Genomic DNA, 14,205 nt, shown 5'->3' with positions numbered 1-14,205 from the left:
ATCGGTCCAATTGTTACATAGGAATATAGAAGGAGAATCTTTAGAAATCATCTTCTAAAATACAATTTGCCTAGGAAGGCTGTATATTTATTCAGTTCAAATAAGTGTCGAGTAGACTTTGTCAAAATCATAATCTTCAGGAGAAGTGTTGGGCCACATACGGTCGGCTGGGGGTATCAATTTTACAAAGGAAAACATTTAGATTATTCACAAAACCTCAAATGTTATTATATATGATTTTATTTATAAGCAAGCATTTTCACAGATTGTTGATTCTTTTAAATTGTTTAGACTCTGGCCCCTAAACAACTCTTTGGCCTCACAAGGGATTTTAAAGTTTGATGTAGGTTTATAATCGATATATAAACAGTTGTTTCAGATCTTCTCGAGAACTGCAATATGTGCTATGACTGTTAAATCATCCTGTTACATAGTGGTTCAATGAATAACATAAGAATATGGATTTTTTGATACAGGATTTATTATACTACATTGTTCAAATATTTTGTAAATGACTCCATAAAGCTAGTTTCATTTTGTCTATTATTGATCAGTTGAGCGATATGGCCCATGGGCCTCTTGTTGAAATCGAGTAAAATGTAAGGAATATTTTTCAGTTGTTTTTTTTTCATGTCTATTAGTAATCTGATTTAATAGACATTTTGTTAGGAAAGAATAGCAAAAACTATTAGTCTATAAAAATCAAAACTAAATTTTCCATATACTATCTTGAAAGCCTGCTATACAAATAGTCACAAATAAAAGTAAATTCTTCTTAATACTTTTCCTACAGTTTTATATTTATTTTTATAGATAGATAGATAGATAGATAGATAGATAGATAGATAGATAGATAGATAGATAGATAGATAGATAGATAACAATATCGACGCATAGCTAAACTTATGTGTGTTAGCATTTTATATTGAACTTTATAGTTTTATTTGTTACAACTTTTTTAATTTTCTCACAATTATATTAAAATGTGTGATCAATCTCTCTATGTACTAGAATGTAGTACATTACTACAGCGTGGTGTGTACACAAGACCGTTTATGTTGTTTGCATGACCTCAGCTTCTGAGTTCATGAAGTTTGTAGGGAGTAGTGCACTAACGTACACATGGTGTATTACCGTTGGCATCCAATATTAATAAAATGGAACTATATGTGACACATGCATTATATCAAATAAAAAGATTTTTTTTTTTTTTTGCTTTTTTCTACCAAAACAACTCTAAAACTGTAAAAAAAAATATTATTCATTTATATTTTTTGAAACCAACTTACAATGTTGGAAGCATCAACTCTAGAATTTTATAATAATCAATATATCAGTTGAATTTTGGATAGAATGACAAAATCATTTTTTTACGCATAAATTATTAATAAAAATGCATTTCAAATGTCGGTCTTCAATCGAAATAAAAAAATAAAATAAAATAAACTGTACGAAAAGTATTTAGAAGCATATACTTTCATTTTTGACAATTTGTATAGCAGACGTTCAAAATAATATCTGAAAAAAAAATGATTTTTAAAAAATATACGTATATATTGTGAATGTTGTGTACAATTGATCATGAAATATCACCCATAATGAACAAGTGTAATTCAAAAAAACAAACTTCTGCTTTTTATTCAATAATATTGGGTTTTTTAAAAGATTTTTATCCGTTTGATTATCATTAGAATCAAATTCCTGATAATCTAGACTCTCTGATGATACCTGTTGTATTCATTATTCGCAAACTTCTCTCTTTCTCCCTCAGGCAGATTGTTATAGATTATTCTTAGCACGTTGTCTAACGGCAGGCTGAGTATAAACCGTATTGGGGGGGACAGGACACTCGTATCTTTTTTGGCTCTGTCTCCATCCTTTGAACCCCTGTCGTTTTCTGTATTGAAATCATTCGTGTCATGAAGGAAACCACGACTTGCAATGTTTGTAAATCCACCATTTATTTCCTTTTGACAGAGACAACCATCGAGATTTTCTGGACAGAAACACTGTTGTACGATAATGCCCTCTTTCTGGGTTTCAAGATGTGCAGGGTTCCTAGAAAAGATTAAACAGATTATTACAATATATCATCTCATCAACTTTTGTTGTTTCCAAAGGGCAAAACGAACGGTTTTTTTTTTGATTATGCAAAAACAAAAATAAAATCAAAATTATATTTTTGTCTACATTTACCATCGCTATAACTTATGATCTAAAATAGAGTATTGAAGACATCTTATATAAACGTTTGCATTATCAGACATATTGTTTTTGCAATTCTGAACAAGAGCTTTATTTAATTTATGTAAAAGATTATAAAGGACCAATAATACAAAGACAAAGTTTTTTAAACACCTTCGTGATCAGATTCTATTAATGTTAAAACAACTGAAGCGTATCATTACTAAACGAAGAGCCAACAAACAACATTTAAAATATTTCTAAAACTAATGTTTATGTGGTGTGCTAACCAAATGCTCGTTTTTGGGATTGGAAAACATGATGGGGGTTCGATTTTCTAGAAATTGCATGTCAAATATTTAACAGCCGAATTATTGTAAACCAACTACTTAATTTCGCAATCTATCGAAAAAAATTGATTGACGGGGATTAATCTTAGCAATTCAAATATCAAATATATGAAAAATATAATACCAAAGACATTTGGGGACTAGTTCGCGACGAGAATTTCGCAAACCTCGCAAAAATTTATCGTACGCGAATTAAAGCTGGTTACCAGTATTGGGACTAAACTTCACATTAAAGATATAAATAAAGAAGCCGGATTACTATTTAGTATGATATTAATTTTCTTATCGGTTTGGTCTTTTTTGCACTTAAATCATATCACTCTGTGTGAGATTATCTAAACCAATGAACTGAGCCTTAGTTGTTTTCATAATATTTTATAAATTTTTCAACTGATCAAAATATCGCAAAAAACCTCTCTATTTACTATCATTATTTAATACATTTTAAATACCTCAATTAAAATTGACAACCTTATCGACTTTAGAAGTATCACAATTTAAAACATTCTGATGTTCAGTATTTTACCTTTCATTCCCCTATGTACTTTGCTTCTATTTAATTTACGCTGCAATGTTTACATTTACGTCGTCTTCTCAAGTCTGTTTGGGGGACAGAGGTTTTGTAAGATTCTTTTTTTTTTAATTCGACTGCATACGATTGTGATTCTTGATTACCGACACAAATAAAGATATCTTGTTTTCATTCACTCAGGTGAACAGTGTCTGCTCTTCACTTCAAACGGTAAAATATTGAGACACTTACCTTAGACCAAAATCCAATGGATTGTTTAATCCGCCAACGATGAAGGATACGGAATTACCGTTGCCGTCAGAATCCAAGTCTGTTGGTATACCATAGGCTGTAATGATGACGCAAATGGCAAGCAAGGCAGGTACCTTTGTGAAGGATCCGTAGTTGGCCATCTTCTCTCTGTAAATGACTAGTGTTGGAACATCCAATCACAGCTCTTTAAATACCTGCTAGTTTGTGTGGGATAGGCGCCTGAAAACAAAAATCTTCTCTCAATACAGGGCACAGGTGGTATATATGGCGTGTTTTGTTCGAAACACAACAAATAATCTTTTTTGGTGGTTTTACGAGAATAGAACATAAATGAAAGGATCTCGTTTTAGAGAATACTTCTTGAACCTTCACAACGTTAACAGAAATGAAAAACAAATTCATGCAAATGACAAGCAACAATATTGAATTTAGGTTAATTGTGAATTAGATATTATATTAAAACGCATAAGGATTACCCGTTGTACGTTATATTTATAATTATCAATTCAGAGTTAACACTTCTTTCTACAATTATCCTTACTAATGAAAGTAATGGTTGTGTACGTTTTATTAAACTTCTCACAGTTACTATAATGTATATATTATAATAACATAAAATGATATTGGATCTAAAACCAATGTAAGTCATTATCAAATATCAAATATTCAGTCAAGACTGCATCTGTTATGATGCAGCACTTTAAAAATTTATTGAAGTTAATTGTGTGAGAAATAATGAGTAATGTGAGTATCCTTGCAAAGTTCATGAAGATTAGCATGTATTTGGTTAGAAATTCTATCAGCAAGTTGTTAAACTGCACCTATTTTGTGTTTCATTTTTGCTTTTTAAGTCTTTGAAGGGATATCCCATCAAATTGACTAAATTATATTGAAAATGCGCAAATATAAAATACATGTATACTCATAAATTGTAGTGTATGGTTCAGTTGAAAAATAGATTAGCCATTCGCTGTTAATTTATCGCCATCTTGCTTAGTACATGTCATATATACAATATATATCCATTTGAAATGGCCATTTATTTTCTCATTATATCAATCATGTTTGCATTCTATATTTTTTTTAAAGAGAAGGATTCAATCTGTATGCTTAGTATATCGTACAAAATGCTATTTTACTTATTTTGTTTTAAAAATAATATAGGATACAAAACGCGTGTTCATAAAAATGACAATAACAAACGGTCAAACATCTCTAAAATCCATAAAACGAAATACAAATTCAAAGCAGAGCAACAGGGCCTCTACAAAGATAGAGGTAGAATCAGGTGCCACGGGGGAGTGTCCATCTTCTGCTGACCGGTCACACCTACCGTGTGTTATTTGTCGTAATCGGGGAAAAACGAAAAAGTCCATAGACAATACGGTGATTAATTATTGTCTAACAATTAGTATGAAAAACGTCAGTTAGCATGCGACCCCGTGGAATATTGTATTTGCTGACAAGGTCGTTGAATTGACTATAGAACTTACGGAAAGATGACTCCTCTGTTGATAGTCCTGTTTTATCAATTTGTTTGTCAGTAGCTTGCTTCGCCTTAGAAATGTTCATACGAAGAGCATGCCCCTTTTTATCGAATTAACTGAGAGACAAAAACACCATAAGTAGGTGATAAAGGTATATTGCTACATTAGTAAGGAAAGTTGACAATAGATAAATTGAAGTCATCGCGTGTATCATAAAGTTTTGTTGTTGGGTTACCATCAATGTCTATTTCCAGTAAAATAACCACATCTGCAACAGATGACGCAGACTCAGTGGCATCTTTTATTTCAAGTATATATATATCTGGGATATATCGAGTCGACGTTACTATGGAAATAACAATTGTTAATTGATAATACGTCGTCGATAAATCTGAATGTTGAGTAGAAGCCACAGCAAGTTTTTTTTTCACGTACAAGTTTTTGAATAAATTCTGCTTCATAAGAATAGAAAATTAGGTCTGCTAACAATGGGGCACAATTGGTATCCATGGGATTGCCAACAGATTGTTGGAAGATGTTGTCTATCAGAAAATCTTCTCCGCCAAAATGTGAGTCAGTCGAAAGCCGTTCATAACTGTTGGTGTTTTAAATTCCACTTTTTTATGGTTATCATGTCTGAGAATAGAAGCTGGATTGATGGATTGAATTACCTTTATTTCTTTGCAAATTTATGAACCAGTAAAACTTGTTGAAACGTATTAAAAAAAACACTTTGAGATTATTTGCTCGTACGCATATAGCATAACAAACAAAGTACATGACAAGTAAAATAATAATAAAATACTAGACACGATCTCGTTGCGAGCAAGGAGGAGGTCTTCCGTCCGATTTTTAGAAGAGGAAATGACCTTGCCTTTTATCTTCACCAACAAAACATATCAGGAAATATAGATGTGATCTAAAAGAGCGATGGATGAAGGATTATACCCGTTTGATCCCTAATTTGAAGGACCAGCCCAATTTTATTTCATATTAAATAGGAGGTCTTTTGACCTAATAACAGGTCTAATGACCTGTAATAAAAATAAACCGAAGAAAAAAGAGGGTTTTTCTTTGTAAACGGAAGACCCTAATAACAATAAGAATAGACGGGTCTTCCACTGAAGACGGAAGACTCTAATATTAAAAGACTGTTTTTGTATAAATCTTAATTGAAGAGTGTTTTTCAACTTGTACTCCTCAATTGTTTGAACTATATGCTAATTTTGGTAAATATAAGCGTGCATATAAATCGGAAATATCCATCTGTGCTTAAATATAATGAAAATTTGTTGATATTTTCTACATAAAAACGGCACTGTAAATAAGTCTATTCTCTTTAGCTTAAGTGCACTTCTTTGTTGGTATTTTTTAAAAATCTTTTTTTCAAACACCAATCAGCCAGAAAGCTGTAAATCGCGTGGAAGCACCTTTGGTAGTGTAAATTCACGTTTGTTTAAATCAAGATTCCTGGAGCTAAGGTGGGGGTTACATTTTTACCGATTATTATATAGAGAAAATATTTTCAAAATGTTCTGCTCGAAATCAAATCGACCCAAAAACTTTAACTTGTTTGTAAGAAACTTTAGGTTATCTAAATTCAAGGTCGTTTAAATTATAATCTTCGGGGATGGATGAGGTTACAATGAAGTCGGAGTTGAATTCTTACCTAGAAAATGAATTTTATTTTCTCGAAAACTTAAATGTAATAATATATGGATATGACATTACTTTTATGCCAGTATCTTGACATTTGTTGGCTTGTGATCCCTGTAAAAATCTTTGGCCACACAATATTTGGAGATTACGTAGAGACAGAAGCATGATTCAGCAAAGTTTTAATAGGCTATGACTGAATTACTAACAATAACATAAACAGGCCTCAGTAATAATGTTGCAATTGTTTGACACAATGTCTTGCTTATGTGTTGCTAAAATGACTTTCTAAGATTGCATCTTTTCAACATCTGTTTTCTGACGAAGGTATTTCAACACCTGAGCTGAAAGCTCAAAAGAGCTTTTCTGATCACATCTTTTCGATTTCTCCAGACCCACTTGATCGATATGAACCAATCTTTGCACAAAGCATCCTTAGATGATCGGAATTTAAATTCACTGAAGGGCCACACCCTCTTCCGAGCGAAAATAATTAATAATGTTTCAATAATGTTGGTATCTTTTGAAATATCTTTTTCTCAAAAACCAAATGGCCAGAAAAACTGTACATCGTTTAGAAGCATCCTCAGGTAGGGATGATTTAAGTTTGTTCAAATTATGATACCCAGGGGTAAGGTTGGACCACAATATGGGTCCAATTGTTACATAGGAATATAGAAGGAGAGTCTTTAGAAATCATCTTCTAAAATACAATTTGCCTAGGAAGGCTGTATATTTATTCAGTTCAAATAAGTGTCGAGTAGACTTTGTCAAAATCATTATCTTCAGGAGAAGTGTTTGGCCATATACGGTCGGCTGGAGGTATCAATTTTACAAAGGAAAACTTTTAGATTATTCACAACACCTCAACTGTTATTATATATGATTTTATTTATATGCAAGCATTTTCACATATTGTTGATTCTTTTAAATTGTTTAGACTCTGGCCCCTAAACAACTCTTTGGCCTCACAAGGGATTTTAAAGTTTGATGTAGGTTTATAAGCGATATATAAACAGTTGTTTAAGATCTTCTCTAGAACTGCAATATGTGCTATGACTGTTAAATCATCCTGTTACATAGTGGTTCAATGAATGACATAGGAATATGGATTTTTTGATACAGGATTTATTATACTACATTGTTCAATTATTTTGTAAATGACTCCATAAAGCTAGTTTCATTTTGTCTATTGTTGATCAGCTGAGCGATATGGCCCATGGGCCTCTTGTTGAAATCGAGTTTAATGTAAGGAATATATTTTTCAGGTTTTTTTTACTTTTATTTCTATTAGTAATCTGATTTAATAGACATTTTGTTAGGAAAGAATAGCAAAAACTATTAGTCTATAAAAATCAAAACAAAATTTTCCAGATATTATCTTGAAAGCCTGCTATACAAATAGTCAAAATTAAAGTATATGCTTCTTAATACCTTTCTTACAGTTTTTTTATTTATTTTTGTAGATAGATAGATAGATAGATAGATAGATAGATAGATAGATAGATAGATAGATAACAATATCGACGCATAGCTAAACTTATGTGTGTTAGCATTTTATATTGAACTTTATAGTTTTATTTGTTACAATTTTTTTTAATTTTCTCACAATTATATTAAAATGTGTGATAAATCTCTCTATGTACTAGAATGTAGTACATTACTACAGCGTGATGTGTACACAAAACTGTTTATGTTGTTTGCATGACCTCAGCTTCTGAGTTCATGAAGTTTGTAGGAAGAAGTGTACTAACGTACACATGGTGTATTACCGTTGGCATCCAATATTAATAAAATGGAACTATATGTGAGACATGCATTATGTCAAATAAAAAGTTGGGTTATTTTTTTGGTTTTTTTTTACCAAAACAACTCTAAAACTGTAAAAAAAAAAAAAATATTATTCATTTATCTTTTTTGAAACCAACTTACAATGTTGGAAGCATCAACTCTAGAATTGTATAATAATAATAAATGTAACAGTTGAATTTTGAATAAAATGACAAAATCATTTTTTTACGCATGAATTATTAATAAAAATGCATTTCAAATGTCGGTCTTCAATCGAAATAAAAAATAAATAAAATAAACTGTACGAAAAGTATTAAGAAGCATATACTTTCATTTTTGACAATTTGTATAGCAGGCGTTCAAAATAATATCTGAAAAAAAAAATGATTTTTAAAAAATATACGTATATATTGTGAATGTTGTGTACAATTGATCATGAAATATCAACCATAATAAACAAATATAATTCGAAAAAACAAACTTCTGCTTTTTATTCAATGATATTGGTTGCTTTTTTTAAAGATTTTGGTCCGTTTGATTATTATTAGAATCAAATTCCTGATAATCTATTCTCTCTGATGAAGCCTGTTGTTTACAATACTCTTAAACTTCTCTCTTAATCCATCAGGCAGATTGTCTATGATTATTTGTACAATGCTGTCTGGTGGCAGGCTGTCCATAAACTGTTGGGCGGGGGACAGGACACTCGTATCTTTTTTGGCTCTGTCTCCATCCTTCGAACCCCTGTCGTTTTCTGCATTGAAATTTTTCGTGTCATGAACGAAACCACGACTTGCAATGTTTGTAAATCCACCTTTTATTTCCTTTTGACAGAGACAACCATTGAGATTTTCCGGACAGAAGCACTTTTGTACGATAATGCCCTCTTTTTGGGTTTCAAGATGCGCAGGGTTGCTAGAAAAGATAAAAGAGATTATTACAATATATATCATCTCATCAACGTTTGTTGTTTCTAAAGGGCACAACGAACGGTTTTTTGAATTATGCAAAACAAAAATAAAATCAGAATTATATTGTGCGCTAACAAAATGCTCATTTTTGCGATTGGAAAACATGATAGGGGGTTCGATTTTCTAGAAATTGCATGTCAAATATTTAACAGCCTAATTTTTTTAAACCAACTACTTAATTTCGCAATCTACCGAAGAAAAACTGATTGACGGGGATTTATCTTAGCAATTCAAATATGGATTATCATACCAAAGACATTTGGGGACTAGTTTGCGACGACGGAACCGAAAATTTCTCGCACGCGAACTAAAGCTGGTTAACAGTATTGGGACTAAACTTCACATTTGAGATATAAATAAAGAAGCCGGATCACTTATCAATATGATATTTATTTTCCTATGGTTTTGGTCTTTTTTGCACTTAAATCATATATATACATTCTGTGTGAGATTATCTAAACCAACGAACTGAGCCTTAGTTGTTTTCATAATATTTTATAAATTTTTCAACTGATCAAAATATCGCAAAAAACCTCTCTATTTACTATAATTATTTAATACATTTTAAATACCTCAATTAAAATTGACAACCTTATCGACTTTAGAAGTATCACAATTTAAAACATTCTGATGTTCAGTATTTTACCTTTCATTCCCCTATGTACTTTGCTTCTATTTAATTTACGCTGCAATGTTTACATTTACGTCCTCTTCTCAAGTCTGTTTGGGGGACAGAGATTTTGTAAGATTCTTTTTTTTTAATTCGACTGCATAAGATTGTGATTCTTGATTACCGACAAAAAATAAAGATATCGTTTTCATTCACTCAGGTGAACAGTGTCTTCTCTTTACTTCAAACGGTAAAATATTGAGACACTTACCTGAGACCAAAATCCAATAGGTTGTTTAATCCGCCAACGATGAAGGATACGGAATTACCGTTGCCGTCAGAATCCAAGTCTGTTGGTCTACCATAGGCTGTAATGATGACGCAAATGGCAAGCAATGCAGGTACCTTTGTGAAGGATCCGTGGTTGGCCATATTCTCTCTGTAAATGACTAGTGTTGGAACATCCAATCCCAGCTCTTTAAATACCTGCTAGTTTGTGTGGGATAGGCGCCTGAAAACAAAAATCTTCTCTCAATACAGGGCACAGGTGGTATATATGGCGTGTTTTGTTCGAAACACAACAAATAATCTTTTTTGGTGGTTTTACGAGAATAGAACATAAATGAAAGGATCTCGTTTTAGAGAATACTTCTTGAACCTTCTCAACGTTAACAGAAATGAAAAACAAATTTATGCAAATGACAAGCAACAATATTGAATTTAGGTTAATTGTGAATTAGATATTATATTAAAACGCATAAGGATTACCCGTTGTACGTTATATTTATAATTATCAATTCAGAGTTAACACTTCTTTCTACAATTATCCTTACTAATGAAAGTAATGGTTGTGTACGTTTTATTAAACTTCTCACAGTTACTATAATGTATATATTATAATAACATCAAATGATATTGGATCTAAAACCAATGTAAGTCATTATAAAATATCAAATATTCAGTCAAGACTGCATCTGTTATGATGCAGCACTTTAAAAATTTATTGAAGTTAATTGTGTGAGAAATAATGAGTAATGTGAGTATCCTTGCAAAGTTCATGAAGATTAGCATGTATTTGGTTAGAAATTCTATCAGCAAGTTGTTAAACTGCACCTATTTTGTGTTTCATTTTTGCTTTTTAAGTCTTTGAAGGGATATCCCATCAAATTGACTAAATTATATTGAAAATGCGCAAATATAAAATACATGTATACTCATAAATTGTAGTGTATGGTTCAGTTGAAAAATAGATTAGCCATTCGCTGTTAATTTATCGCCATCTTGCTTAGTACATGTCATATATACAATATATATCCATTTGGAATGGCCATTTATTTTCTCATTATATCAATCATGTTTGCATTCTATATTTTTTTTAAAGCGGAGAAGGATTCAATCTGTATGCTTAGTATATCGTACAAAATGCTATTTTACTTATTTTGTTTTAAAAATAATATAGGATACAAAACGCGTGTTCATAAAAATGACAATAACAAACGGTCAAACATCTCTAAAATCCATAAAACGAAATACAAATTCAAAGCAGAGCAACAGGGCCTCTAAAAAGATAGAGGTAGAATCAGGTGCCACGGGGGAGTGTCCATCTTCTGCTGACCGGTCACACCTACCGTGTGTTATTTGTTGTAATCGGGGAAAAACGAAAAAGTCCATAGACAATACGGTGATTAATTATTGTCTAACAATTAGTATGAAAAACGTCAGTTAGCATGCGACCCCGTGGAATATTGTATTTGCTGACAAGGTCGTTGAATTGACTATAGAACTTACGGAAAGATGACTCCTCTGTTGATAGTCCTGTTTTATCAATTTGTTTGTCAGTAGCTTGCTTCGCCTTAGAAATGTTCATACGAAGAGCATGCCCCTTTTTATCGAATTAACTGAGAGACAAAAACACCATAAGTAGGTGATAAAGGTATATTGCTACATTAGTAAGGAAAGTTGACAATAGATAAATTGAAGTCATCGCGTGTATCATAAAGTTTTGTTGTTGGGTTACCATCAATGTCTATTTCCAGTAAAATAACCACATCTGCAACAGATGACGCAGACTCAGTTGCATCTTTTATTTCAAGTATATATATCTGGGATATATCGAGTCGACGTTACTATGGAAATAACAATTATTAATTGATAATACGTCGTCGATATATCTGAATGTTGAGTAGAAAGCCACAGCGAGTGATTTTTTTCACGTACAAGTTTTTTAATAAATTCTGCTTCATAAGAATACAAAAATAGGTCTGCTAATAATTGGGCACAATTGGTATCCATGGGAATGCCAACAGATTGTTGGAAGACCTGATTCCCAAAAACTGCTTAGATGTTGTCTATCAGAAAATCTTCTCCGCCAAAATGTGAGTCTGTCGAAAGCCGTTCATAACTGTTGGTTTTTTAAATTCCACTTTTTTATGGTTATCATGTCTGAGAATAAAAGCTGGATCGTATGGATTGGATTACCTTCATTTCTTTGCAAATTTATGAACCAGTAAAACTTGTTGAAACCTATTAAAAAATACACTTTAAGATTATTTGCTCGTACGCATAGAGCATAACAAACAAAGTACATGGCTAGTAAAATAATAATAAAAAAATATTTACCCAAAATAACGAGTTCTGGTATAAGCGATTTAAATGTAGTCAACATGCTTTTTTTACTTTTATAATTTTCTACTTAATAAATTAAACTATGCAATAAATAATTGGAAGGGATTAAGAAGGGTGTCTGCACCAGAGAGTGGCCAAAACAATGGGGTGGGTTTTTTTTGGTGTTGTTTAGATTAAAAAAAAAATCTTAAGTAAAAAAAAAAAAGTTTAGCAAGGACTATTATGTTGGTATTTGGTATAATCTAATCAAATAAATAGAAAATGAGAAGACTAGAAAACGATCGTTTCACGTTTGTTTTGCTTTTTATAATAATAATTATTCTTATTGTCATCAAATATTGTCAAACATTTGTGAGTTTTTCCCTTAGTTCTTTTAACTAGTAACATCTGACAATTAATGAAATTAAACACTAATTAAACACTTACTAGTTGTGAAAATGTATTTTAGAAAAAAAACAATTTTCGAAAAAATTTAGAAAACAAGATAAAAGGTCATTTAATGTCATATACACTTCAATGACTAATTGATTTGAATGAGTAGATTTTGCCCGACATCACTTTTATCAATATCTATGAATTTGATCGAAAGTACTTTTTAAAAAATTGAAAAGGGTGCATAAATACAATTATTTTATATTTTATAAACCTTTGTCATTTCACGCTTCGTAGCTTAACAGTCAATAAACCCATATTTTCTCATGGATCTACAGTTCTACTGCTTGGGTTTTGACGCTAAAAATTTGCCTAGACATGGCGTCAATTGACGTTGTCACTACTGGTAACCTTAATGTCATCGTGATGATGATGTAAACCTTACTGAGCTAAGGTAGCAAATGTATTGGAAAATTAAAAAATGAAGAATAAAAAGTGATGAATAATATATGCCGCTATGAATGCAAATAAAGTTTGAAGTTTGTTATCTCCAAATCATATGTATTACCGATATTTTCCAAGGATTTGAGATAGAAGGTAACATATATCAAGAAAGAGTAGTTACATGTATAGCTTCCCTTTTATTATATTTCAGAACCATTTAAGAAATAAACAACGTTATTTAGTGAACATGGCGTTATGAATAGCAATTGCTCTGTTGGCATATTCCATGATGCGCGCTAGCGCATCATGGAAAATATGCCAGCAGAGCAGTTGCTATTTAAAACGCCATGTTCACTAAATAATCGTTGTTTATTACTTATAATTGCATTTTACCACTTGCAAATGCCATGTATTAGCCTAGACCTTGACATTTAGCTATTGCATCAAAAATAAACATTCAGACTGTAATGTATCTTTTTTAATTCACATAGATTTGTTAACAGAATCAATGATATGTTATAACTTACAGTAATTCCTTTAAAATGTTATTATAAGATATGTTTTAATATTAAATACATCAAATTTATGGAGTTAGAGAAAAACGCATGATATATCGTACAGTGGTTTAGTATATGACGTCACACCTTTATGACAGTATACAGACAGAGCAATTGCGATTATAGAAATATAATTGCAGTTCCTCGGTATGGACTTACAGTGGGAAAGAACAATGCATCTGCAAATATTAAAGTATACAATGGTAATATATATGGAATAGGGTTTTTTTTCTGTCTACACAATAAATGGCTGATATTATGCTTTCAAAGAGACATGGAAATTTTCATAAACACGGATATAAAAAAAAATATAGTAATCGTAAATTAAGTGTGATTCAAGTATGAACTACGGTTCCAAACTAACTGAACATTTT

At 31.4% G+C, this 14,205-nt stretch overlaps 2 protein-coding genes across 2 annotated transcripts; both read right to left on the bottom strand.

The window, feature by feature from the left end:
• Window positions 1-1,594: 1,594 nt before the first annotated feature.
• Window positions 1,595-3,488, bottom strand: LOC128172935 (uncharacterized). Its single transcript, XM_052838671.1, has 2 exons — window positions 3,298-3,488; window positions 1,595-2,058 (listed from the first exon to the last, which is right to left on the bottom strand). The coding sequence occupies exons 1-2, from the start codon at window positions 3,456-3,458 to the stop codon at window positions 1,710-1,712; spliced, it is 510 nt and encodes a 169-aa protein (XP_052694631.1). The 5' UTR covers window positions 3,459-3,488; the 3' UTR covers window positions 1,595-1,709.
• Window positions 3,489-8,728: 5,240 nt separating this feature from the next.
• LOC128172934 (uncharacterized) lies at window positions 8,729-10,422 on the bottom strand. Its single transcript, XM_052838670.1, has 2 exons — window positions 10,105-10,422; window positions 8,729-9,167 (listed from the first exon to the last, which is right to left on the bottom strand). The coding sequence occupies exons 1-2, from the start codon at window positions 10,263-10,265 to the stop codon at window positions 8,819-8,821; spliced, it is 510 nt and encodes a 169-aa protein (XP_052694630.1). The 5' UTR covers window positions 10,266-10,422; the 3' UTR covers window positions 8,729-8,818.
• Window positions 10,423-14,205: the final 3,783 nt, after the last annotated feature.

The sequence above is a fragment of the Crassostrea angulata genome, chromosome 2 (genome assembly GCF_025612915.1).
Source record: "Crassostrea angulata isolate pt1a10 chromosome 2, ASM2561291v2, whole genome shotgun sequence".
Taxonomy (NCBI): Eukaryota; Metazoa; Mollusca; class Bivalvia; order Ostreida; family Ostreidae; genus Magallana; species Magallana angulata.
Note: the sequence above shows the minus strand (reverse complement) of the source record. Positions and strands in the feature narration are given on the sequence as shown.